General features: G+C 45.5%; 1 protein-coding gene across 1 annotated transcript in view; it reads left to right on the forward strand.

Annotated features, from left to right (window-relative positions):
* Positions 1-12,210, forward strand: part of BACE2 (beta-secretase 2) — a 113,782-nt gene that overhangs the window by 80,428 nt on the left and 21,144 nt on the right. The window contains exons 7-8 of the mRNA XM_054468834.2: positions 1,324-1,473; positions 7,714-7,882. Coding sequence (XP_054324809.2) covers positions 1,324-1,473; positions 7,714-7,882 — 319 coding nt within the window. The remainder of the gene's footprint in view (positions 1-1,323; positions 1,474-7,713; positions 7,883-12,210) is intronic.

The raw sequence follows: 12,210 nt of genomic DNA on the forward strand, positions 1-12,210 counted from the left end.
TGGACACATGAACCACATCAATGTGCCGCAGAGCTCAGCCTTCTGCAGATGAAATGTGGTCATGGCATTCCTTCACAGTGGTACCCCTCGTTCCCTCCCCACCTCATCTCCCATTCCTGTCTGTCTTCAGCACCTGCCATGTCCAGCCGGCAGGTTCCACGGCAGCATCTTCTGCAGCACCCCCACCACACACCTCCCCAGTGCCTGCTTGGCCCTCCAGCCCAGCTCCCGCCTTTCTTCCTTGGGGAAGCTCCCTGGACAGACACCCCCTCCTCCCAGCCATGGCCTTTTCCTGCTCTGCCCCACGTGGGACTCTGCCCTGGATGTGCTACAATAGACACATCAGACACAATCCTTCCTCAGCAGCCGGCAGGCCCAGGGCAGACTGCTTGGGAGCCTGCCTGTGAGGTCACACAGGTGTCGTTAACTTGCCAGCTAAGCAGCTAGTGGATATGGGCAGATGCTACCTTCCTTCCAGTTCCTTGGTGAGAGGTGCAGATGGATGTCCTGTGTTGCCGGCCACCTTTTTGTCCCTGGATGCCATTTATTTTTTTCCACAAATATTTCCCAGGTCTCTTCTGTGTGCAAGGTATTAGGGCTGCAGCGGAGGCCAGGCCACAGATCTCTGTCCTGAGAAGACTTGGATTCTAGTGCAGGAGACCGAAGTGTATCACACTAATCAGTGTAAATTGTTAACTGCCACAAGGAGAAAGGCCAGGAAGGAGAGGGGCATGGTGGTGTTCTAGTGTTACAAGAGGAAGCCAGGGAGGGCTTCCTGGATGAAGTGGCATCTGACCTGAGATCTGGAGGAGGAGAAAAATGTCCCAAAAGAGCAGAGAGCCCACCCTAGGCTCTGCACCAGGAGGCAATTTGCTGGGCTCATGGAATTCAGAGGGCAAGTGATAAGCAGAAAGTCCTTGGGGGCCACAATTAGGATTTCTCTCTTCTAAAGGGCCTCTGCCCTCTGCTGTGTGACCTTGGACAAGTTACTTCACCTCTAGTGCTTTGGGTGCCTCATCTGTAAAGTGGTGAGGATAATGCTATCACACTGGTTGAAAATTGAAGTAATTATTGCTGCAAAGGGCTTATAAGGGTGTCTAGTACTAGTACTAGTAGGTACTTCGTGTGTCTTGACAATTTTAATCATTATTATTTTGTCATCACCGTCACTCTTCCAGGGGACTAGTGTCCCTGCTGTTCTGTCCAAATTAAACATTGTTTATCCCCGTGGGCATCTGGCGAGGTGGCTAGGAGAGCCTGGAGCTGTTTCCTGTTGACGTGCCAGACTAGTCATGGTTTCTCATGTGATCTTGTTTTGTCTAGATTCCAGAATTCTCTGATGGTTTCTGGACTGGGTCCCAGCTGGCGTGCTGGACGAATTCGGAAACACCTTGGTCTTACTTCCCTAAAATCTCCATCTACCTGAGAGACGAGAACTCCAGCAGGTCATTCCGTATCACAATCCTGCCTCAGGTACGAACTTGGGTATGTGCTTTGCTCTTTTTATCATGCAAAAGTGAAAGCACTCCATGCATGACACATGTATTAGATGTCACACCGGTATTAGATCTCTATCACCACAATAATACTGCAAAAAACAGCCACACGTATTACTGCCCCTGAGTCCAGGCAGGGTGGTGTCCCTTGGCCGGGCTCACTCACATGTCTCTGCTCAGCTGGTGGTTGGCTGGGTCCCGGTTGGCCTCCACCCAGGCTGGTGTAGGATGGTCTCACTCACATGTCTGGTGGTGAGGTGGATGGAGGAACAGAGCCATGCGTTTCTCTCCATTCAGCCTCTGAGTCACATGTGGTAACAGGGGCCTGGGAGAGAGAAAAGAACCACACAGGGGCTCCTGAAGTGTCAGCCCAGAACTGGCCACTGTCTCTTCCATGATGCTGCCCAAACAAGCCCAAGGCTAGCCCAGATTCCGAGGATGGGGGAAAAGATGCCTCTCGCACTGGGAGGAGCCATGGAGCCACATTGCCAAGGGTGTGGCTACAAGGAAAAGGGAAGACCTGAAGACATTTTTGTCACAACTACCACATCACCCTTATACATTTTTCCTGTTCACGTATAAAGAATAAAAGTGGGCTGGGTGCGGTGGCTCACACCTGTAATCCCAGCACTTTGGGAGGCCAAGGCAGGCAAATCACCTGAGGTCAGGAGTTTGAGACCAGCCTGGCCAACATGGCAAAACCCCATCTCTACTAAAAATACAAAAATTAGCCGGACATGATGGTGCATGCCTGTAATCCCAGCTACTCGGGAGGCTGAGGCAGGAGAATTGCTTGAACCTGGGAGGCGGAGGCTGCAGTGAGCCGAGATCACACCACTGCACTGCAGCCTGGCAACAGAGTGAGACTCTGTCTCAGGAAAAAAAAAAAAAAAAAAAAATAGATTGCCTAAGATGAAGATATCATTTTCTTCCTATACTCCCAGTACCCACTGACTCCCTCTTTATCCTACATGTCTAATGAAATGGACCACATCTGTCTTCCTCAGTCCCATTTCTCACCTCTTCCTCCTCCCCTCCGTTACTGAGCCCTCACGCGTGTGGCTCTCACCAGCACCTCTGTAACCTGCAGAGTGCTGCTGTGCCCCCAAGCCCCCACCCTCTCTTCTTTTTGAAACTGTGGTCAGATCAATCTTCCTAGACCACCACTTTCACCCGAGCCTCCCCTGCTATGAGTAAGCAGTGCATCCCCATGATTTAAGTGCTCAGAGCTCGCTCCTGGCATTGCTGTCCATGGCCTCCCACCAGACCCCTCCTAGTTCCCCAGTGTTTTCACTGCACCCCAACCCTCTGCCGGGTGGCCACTGACCCTCAAGGCCTCTCGCCTGCAACCGTCTCCTAACCTTTGTTCCACCAACCCCCCTGCCTGAAATGCCCTCCCTTCCTTACTCCGCCCGTATATCCAGATTCTTCCCATCCTTTAAGACTCAACTCAAACAACCCAGCTTTTGTTGAAACTATGCCGAGCAAAATAACCCATTTGTGAGGTTGCACCTCCCACTCAGCACACATATTTTCTGGTCTGCTCATCTGGCATGTAATCTTATCTTTAGGGTACGTTTTATGCCGTTGCCTTTTTCATTTGACTTCTGTTTTCTTAACTTCTATTTCGTTTTCAATTAATTATAAATTCCTTGAAGATGACAGCTGTGGGGGTAAAAGATTGTCCTTCCTTCCCCAACGCCACCAGGCAGTGGAGGGAAAGTACATCAGAACTGTTTGTGGAATGGACACATCAATGTGTCTTTGTTGCAATTGATGAATCTGAGATAAAGGGAATTGGACTGTAGGGACAAGGAAGGAGGCGTAATTTCAGGAGAAAAAAAGTAAATGGTACTACTGCCTTTTCCCATTTTCGTCTTTATATTGTGGGGATGTGCTTTCCAGAAAAGGAGAGATCTTGGGGAAAGGATTGAAAGCTTCAGGAGAAATTCAGGCCAACAGGAGATACCACGCTCTCAGTGGAGGCTTGAGTTACATGCTCAGCACTGCCCTTCCCTCACGCCGTAACTTAGAGCAAAGCATTTAGCCCTGCCTGTGTCTCTTTAACTATAAAGAAGAAACAATAATACCTACCAAAGACATTTTCAGAAGAATGCAGTATCCTTGGATGAATGGCACTGCACTGAGTGACGTTACAAGGCTATGTTTTCAACATCTTTAAATCATCTGTAAAATCATGGGCTTTTGGCTGGGTGCGGTGGCTCACACCTGTAATCCCAGCACTTTGGGAGGCCGAGGAGGGTGAATCAAGAGGTCAGGAGTTCAAGACCAGCCTGGGCAACACAGTGAAACCCAGTCTGTACTAAAAGTACAAAAAATTAGCTGGGCTTGGTGGCGGGCACCTGTAATCCCAGCTACCTGGGAGGCTGAGGCAGGAGAATCACTTGAACCTCGGAGGCAGAGGTTGCAGTGAGCTTAGATCGTGCCACTGCACTCCAGCCTGGATGACAGTGTGAGACTCCATCTCAAAAAAAAAAAAAAAATTATGTGCTTTTGATGATTACATTTTGGCTATTAGAGTGCCAAAATACAGACATTATTTCATCAGTGTGGTGTGTAATAATGTCAAAACCCAGCTTGAGGACCCAGGTGTGCACTGCTGAATAAATGTCAGGCACCAAGGGCTCGTAAGAAGCAGAAGGAGAAGGCAGGCATTAGGGGGAAACCTCTCAGTCCAGGCGGGTCACAGCCGGGAAGGCTTGCTTGGCTTCCTCAATAGCTTTTAGGACCCAGCACTGGGCAAGCTCAGGAGCAGAATGAGAGGGGTTTGGGAACATTTCATCTCATTTGCACATCTCTGCATAAGAATTCATTATTGCTTTCACTTAATAATGGTAGATATTTTTTAGTTGTCTTTGACATGTTCAGATTTTTTATTTTTAAAAATCCACTTTGCCTGCTGTTTTCCTGATTTCTTACTCAGCATCACATTCCACTTGCTTTCCATTCCCTTTCTGGGAGGGTACTCCAATAGGAAGCTGGGAAAGATCACCTGGTGAGACCCCACACGCTCCATGTTTCCCAGCAGAAAGGCTCTGCCCAGCAGCCCTTCTAACACCAAGGGAAACCGCCAGGGTTCTTGTCCTCAGAGTTTTAGGATGGGGCCCTACCTGGGACCTCTCAAACATGAGCCCTAATAAGTGGGCAAACGATTGCTCCTGCAGAAAAGAGTCAAGTCAAAAGCAATTACTTTAAACTTTGTCTATATCCAACACTATTTTCCAAAAGCCCATGGGCTGAATCCTATGTGGCCTGTTAAAAAACAGCAGCCGCCAGCCCACAGGGGAGCTCTAAGGTTTCTTCACAGCTTCTGCTTTGTCCCTACTTGACCTGCTCTTCAGTGTGGTCACATGGCAGCCCCTCCCTGCTGGTCTCCTCTCAGTCTTTTCTGCTCCCTTCAAAATCACCCCTCACAGTCCCTCAAATCCCCTACAGCCAGAAGGCCCAGGACTCTGTGTATTAGTGTGTCTGCCTTTTTCCTCCAAGTCCTTCTTCCTGTCTCTGCCCTTTAAGACTAATCATTACTCACAGGAAGGTTCGTTTTCTTACTCATTTTGCACTCTTGCTTTTCTCTAAACAGGTGGCATTTTGTTGTACTCAGCTGCTATACTCTCTAATTGCCTGCATTTGAATTATTTGCTATTCAAAAGCCAAGAAATTGTTACTGCTGATAGGATATTGATTTGCTCACTAATTGTGTTAAGGTTTGACCCATTTCCCCACATACTCTTGGCTCCAGGGATATCAATGGCCAACTCATCTTCATTTAACACTGCGCAGCACCTGTGGGAACTGGCCCTCCTGAACAGCAGAACTTCTGACCCACAGATGCTGTCTTCTCTCTGATGTTGATTACTTCTTCTTCTTTTCACTGAAGAAATTGTCCTGCCCCCGTCAGGCTGCCTACTTTTAAAACTCTGTCTGCCCGAGGGGCGCATGATGGGCTCTGGGCCAGCTAGGAGCCATTGCAGTGGATCCCAAGGGACAAGGACAGTGAGGACTTGGCCTGAGTCGGGCAAGGGAGTGATTAGATTCTGCTTCGGTTTCACAGGAAGGCTCACAAGGGTCTGGTTACAGTCTCCATGCAGGCTAAGAGAGAAAAGAACTGGCCCAGCACTATAGGGCCCGAGTAACTGGGTGAATCATGAATTTACTGAGACAGAGAACTGTGGGAGAGGTCTGATTTGGGGGGAACAGCCAGCGTTCAGGTTTTACAGGTTACACGGGAAATGCCGATTGAGAGGTGGACAGGCAGGCAGACACAAGCATGTGGCAATGGTGGCCCAGGTCTGGGCTGGAGAGGAGGAGTTGGGAGTCTCAGCCTAGATCACGGGGTGACCTAGGGCCATGGGGTAGGGCCAGATGGGTCACCCAAGGAGGGAAGATTGAGAGGAGGCCAGAGCCTGAGAGTGCTCCGATGCTTGCAGGGGAGGAAGATGAAGGAAATCCAATACAGTGCCTGAGAAGGAGCAGCTAAGGAGTTAGGGAGAAGAAGAATGCAGCCCTCTTAGAGTCCAAGTGAAGAAAGCTTCCACACGGAGGAAGTGATTAGTGGTCAGCAGTACCCATAGAGGGGGTCTGTGAGGGCACTTCCCACCCTGTGGTTACTGCCTGGTCCCCCCTAGATTGGAAGCCTCGAGGGAGCAGGGACTGTGTGTCATTCACCATTGTAGTGCTGGTGCAGAGGGCAGCATCTGAGCCATGTGAAGTCCTCAGCGGATAACTGCTGGGCAGATAGCCAGATGGCCAGATGGACATAAGGACTAAACTCTGACTTTTTTTTTAATTCTCTTGCCCAAAATTCCTACCTAAGAGGCCTGGGGAGTCTGCCCTACACACCATAAAGTCTCACCAGAGGGGTTTTATTTAACCTTGTATAACATGGCCTGCTTTCCAGCCTGGCTCTGGCATAACATCACATAACAAATAAGGAAAGAAATCAAAATATTTTAACCCCAAATATATTTCCTTTTCTTATTTTGAAATTGCCCTGCAGAGTTGTCTCTTGTGAGAAAAATCTATGTTGTATAGAGAATCCACTTTTCCCTTTCTTTATTCTTTCCAGATCTAGAAGATAATCAACTAAGAGTCAGGCAACCTTTTTTTGTTTGTTTGTTTGTTTAATACATATATACTTTAAGTTCTGGGGTACATGTGCAGAATGTGCAGGTTTGTTACATAGGTATACAGGTGGCATGGTGATTTGTTGCGCCCATCAACCAGTCACCTGCATTAGGTATTTCTCCTAATGTTATCCCTCCCCTAGCCCCCTACCCCCTGACAGGCCCTGGTGTGTGATGTTCCCCTCCGTATGTCCATGTGTTCTCATTGTTCAACTCCCACTTATGAGTGAGAACATGTGGTGTTTGGTTTTCTGTTCTTGTGATAGTTTGCTGAGAATGATGGTTTTCAGCTTTATCCACGTCCCTGCAAAGGACATGAACTCATCCTTTTTTATAGCTGCATAGTATTCCATGGTATATATGAAGGCACCCTTTTAAATTCTGTAAGACACATTTCACAACCTCTTTTCTTCACAGCCTGCTAACTAAAAGCTTCCTCTGCACAATAAAACTTTAGTCTCCACAATCCTTTCTCTTAATCCAAACATTTCCTTTCTATTGATCCCAGGTTAGATAAACTTAACCAATTATCAACCAGAAAATTTTTAATTTACCTGTAGCCTGGAAGCCCCACTTTGACTTGTCCTGCCTTTCTGAACCAAACCAATGGACATCTTAAAAGTATTTGATTGATGTCTCATGTCTCTCAAAATTGTATAAAACCAGGCTGTGCCCTAACCACCTCGGGCACATGTTCTCAGGACCTCCTGAGGCCGTCTCACGGGCCATGGTCACTCATACTTGGCTCAGAATAAATCCCTTCAAAATATTTTACAGAGTTTGACTCTTTTCATCAGCAGACAGTTGGACAGACATCTTCTGGGTGTGTGCACCTGTGTGTAACTCCAGGTGGTGCACATGGGTCACCTGTGCTGTCACTGATCAATAATATTGATCACCATGCTTTCGATCTTCTCTCCTCCTAGATGGCAGGATGAGATCATCTTTCTTCCCCTGTGACTCCCCCCAGCACCTGGGAGGGTCCTGAGCATGCGTGTGACCTCAGCAATTTTGTGATATTGCCTGATTTGTGCTTTTTCTTGTTTGTTTGCTCTCTCCTCCCCGACAAACAGCTTTACATTCAGCCCATGATGGGGGCCGGCCTGAATTATGAATGTTACCGATTCGGCATTTCCCCATCCACAAATGCGCTGGTGATCGGTGCCACGGTGATGGAGGGCTTCTACGTCATCTTCGACAGAGCCCGGAAGAGAGTGGGCTTCGCAGCGAGCCCCTGTGCAGGTGAGCGATTCTAGCATCGAACAGGGGTCCCCGACAAGAGTCCTTTATGTAAATGTACTGACTTGGAAGCAATTCTTGATGGCAGATCAATTACCATTGAATTGTTTCACTCATTCCTATCACCAGTGATCAAAATCTTCTCAATAAAATGGGTCATGGGGTTGCTGAGAGAATTAAATGACATCATCCATGTGAAACTTCAGTGCTTGGCACATGGGAAATGCTTACTGAGTGTGAGTCCTGATAGCCACTAGGAGTAAAAATATGCCGTGGAGCCTTGGAGTTGAATTGCAGTTTTTCGACAGTTAAAGCAAAATGAGTAAGGAAGAAATTTCACATATAAGCTGTGTACATTTATTTGTCCGTAAAGCTGTCCTCATTTTGAAATAGGAAAGGAACACCTATCGTTGCGATTTCTTGAAATCCTAATATAATGAGACCAAGGAGCCCCTGTTTCTCATGGGATTCCTTTGAAAGATGTGTGAGGGCGGCCCGGAGCATGACTCTGCCCTCTAGCTGGAGGGTTGGCAGGTCTTCAGAGAAACCAGGAGAGCACGAGAAAGTCAAGCGGATGGATAAACCCCATAAGCTTGAAAATGTCTTCAGATTTCACAGTTTGCTTGAAACAGAGTGCTCATACCGCACACGGCTTAATGGGAGGATTAGGTATTTCTGACTGAGAGTCCAAGCCTGCAAGGCAGAGGCAAATCACAGAAGTGGGCATGAGGTTGAATTGCCGGAGAGAAGTGGAGGAAGAGCCTGAATCAGAAAACTGGTCAGCAGAACTGCAGCCTTTCAAAATAAGATGTCAAGAGACTGAAAAAAAAATGGTACATTGGATTTGAAGTCAGGAGCAGAATGGAATTCCAAAGTTGTGCTGGTGATATGTGAAAGGAGAGAAAAATTAAGTGTGAGGTCAAAAAAGAATCGATGACGAGGTAGAATAGAACAAAATTTGGGAATCGATAGGGAAATAAAAGATCACCATGTGGTTGAAGGAAAGGGGGTTTTGTAGGAATTTGATGGATATGAGATGCTGCTGAAAGACAGGTGAGAGTGCTGGGCCATCCTGGGAGCCTCAACTCAGACCTTCACTCTGATCTCAACCCGGGTGAAGAGCTGCCTGAATGAGGTGCACAGGCAAAATGCCAAGTGATCACAGATGAATTATTCCAGGAGGGAGAGATTTCAGTTACTATTTTTTAATACCTAAAACATGGTCTTAAAACAGGACTCCTGGTAAATAAAGCAGATAAAGGATGCTTCATTAGCTGGCTTTAGCAGAGTGGCCTTTCAGAAAAGTAAAGTAATAATTTAGAGAACAGAAATATTAAAAGGAAAGATTGCATGTGGACTATTAGGCCAATTCATATTCTATATAAATAAAATCATCCAACCCAGTGTATGTATATGACACATCATGACATGTCTTCATAAATATTCGTGCCGACATATTTCGCTTTGCATTTGTGAGCAGACTTGGAACCCTTCCCATTGTCATGTTTTTTATCTTTGCTATGAGTAAATGTTTACCTTTTGCGTGTGCAATAACTCTTTTAGCCTGTTCAGTTATCACTGAATGAGACCTTTCTCTGTGGCAGCAAGTGGGACTGAAATATCACTGAATTTCCTAACTGTGACTATTTTACTTCTTTTTAACCAAGGGAATCTAAGAACTTAAGCAATTTTGCTCACAATTTCTGTTCTCTCATTAAATATCATTAAAGTAGAGGCTACTATGGCAACAGCTGTTAGAGGGTCCACTTAATACTGCAGAGTCTAATAACCATTTGTTTTCTAAGTGAATTACTGTTGGAAATGGTCTAATATTAGGTGTCTCTAGGCAGGGCAAATTTTTTTCCCTGAATTTCACTGTGAGTTATTTGCTAGATGCTCTTATATACACCTTTTGTTCCTTTTTTTAAAAATGTACTTGAGGTTTTGGTACTTAAATGTTAGATTTTACCAGCCGTGGGAAAATACACTGATATATGTCTCCTCTTCCATGTGGATTGTTTTGCCATTAAAGTAATTACTTTCCTCAGGGCTGAAATTAAAGGCCCCAGACAGTGCTCGATAGAACCCTAATAAATGGAATAGCTATGCTGCCTTTCTTTTTTTTTTTAAGTGTTTATTTTTCATTATAAAATGTTTAAGTAACAAAAAAACCTGAAGTTACAGAAAATCATATACTATGTGTGCATTTATGGAATATCTAGATTTAATATTTTGTCATATTTTCTTTAAAAATTGGTCTTAGAAATAAAAAACCAAGTATAGCTAAAGTCTCACCCCACCCCCTTCCCCAGCATTACTCATTATCCTGAGATTAGTGTATATTCTTATCTGAATTACTATACATTTATAATTTTACTAGATGGCATGAGCACCTTGTATTAATTATCTATTGCTATGTAACAACTTACCCCCAAATGTCACAACTCTCTATCACCTTCTGCAGTTTCTTTCTTTCTTTTGTTTTCTTTTTTTTATTTTTTTATTTTATTTTTTATTTTTAGACAGGGTCTTGCTCTGTCACTCAGGCTAGAGTAGACTGCAGTGGCATGATCAGTGCTCACTTTAGCCTCAACCTCCCTGGTTCAGGTGATCCTCTGACCTCAAACTCTTGAGTAGCTGGGACTACAGGTGTGCACCACTGCCCCAGAAAGTTTTTTGTATTTTCTGTAGAGGGGGTTTGGCCACGTTGCCCAGGCTGGTCTCCAACTCCCAGGCTCAAGTGATTGACTCCGCCACCCCACCGTGGCCTCCCAAAGCGCTAGGTTTACAAGCATGTGCCACCACACCCAGCCTGGCTTTGTTTTGTTTCGCTTTTAAAAGACAGGGTCTCACTCTCTTACCAGGCTGGAGTGCAGTGGCATGATGTTGGCTCAGTGCAGCCTTCACCTCCTGGGCTCAAGCAGTCCTCCCATCTCAGCCTCCCAAGTACCTGGGACTATAGCATGTGTCACCACGCCCAGAAAATTTTTGGTATTTTCTGTAGAGATGGGGTTTTGCCGTGTTGCCCAGGCTGGTCTTGAACCCCTGGGCTCAAGCGATCCTCCCACCTTGGTGTCCCAAAGTGCTGGGATTACAGGCGTGAGCCGCCATGTCTGGCCATCTCGTGGAGTTTCTTAGGGCCAGGAGTTGATGAGGGGCTTAGCCGGGTGTCTCTGGCCCACCATTGCTCATGAGGCTGCAGCTGTCTGAAGTCCATTGTAGGAGCTGGTTCCAAGCTCACTGTTGTGGTGGCAGGAGCCCTGCTTCCCTCACCATTTGGACCTCACCCCAGGACTGCCTGATGTCCTCTGGTCAGCCCTGAGCAAGTGATCCAAGAGAGCATGACGGGGCACCCAGGATAGAAACCCCAGGTTTTCATCACCTAATCTTGGAAGCAGCATGTTCTCACTGCTGCCCCACTCTGTTGGTCGCACAGAATGACCCTGCTATGATGTGGGAGGGGACTACGCATGTAGAGGCCAGGAGTCATTCATAGTCATCTTGGAAACATCCTACCATATACTTATCACAAAACCTAGGTTGGTTGATTTGTTTGTTTGTTTGTTTGTTTATTTTTAAATTTATAGGAATGCTGTGGTAGTGTGTATCCTTTGTCAACTCGACTTTGTTGTTTGACATGACATTTTATAGATTTTCCATATTGATATGAGTCCTAGGTTATTTGTTTTGACTGCATACTATCTCACTTTATGAATGTACCCAGATTACCCATTTTTATCTTAATTAACATTTGGATTATTTCTGTATTGGCAATTATAAACAGTACTGCAGTGAACGTCTTTGTGTAGGTGAATGAGATCATCTAGGAATGGAATTTCTAAGTGATTTATTATGCAACTCTTCAGTGTTATTGGCTACAGTCAAATTTGTCTTTAAAGTAGCTGAAACATCAGCATTATATGAGAATTTCCATTCCCTAAAAGCATTACTGTATTTGTTTTGTCTTTGTGTTTTTCTAATCCATGTATGTGCAATAGTGTCACATTTTAGTTGATTACTTTCAAGATCACACAACTTTGGATATGTTTTTGGGATGTTTGAGCTTCTTCTCTGAGGGTGAATTTTTCTACTAATATAGTGCGCACATTTTTCTACCCATACTTTTTACTGATAGACCTGAGTTCCTTATATTTCTGAGGTATTAGTTTTTCTGAGTTACACTATCTAGTCTCCCTGACTTTTTACTTTGTTTTGATGCCTTTTACTTATATATATCTTTAATTTAGTGAAATCAAATTTACCAGTATTTCTCTCATGAATTATGCCCTGTGCCTTATTTAAGAAATACTTCTTTAATCCAAGAAAATAGG

Source organism: Pongo pygmaeus, chromosome 22 (assembly GCF_028885625.2).
Source record: "Pongo pygmaeus isolate AG05252 chromosome 22, NHGRI_mPonPyg2-v2.0_pri, whole genome shotgun sequence".
Lineage (NCBI taxonomy): Eukaryota > Metazoa > Chordata > Mammalia > Primates > Hominidae > Pongo > Pongo pygmaeus.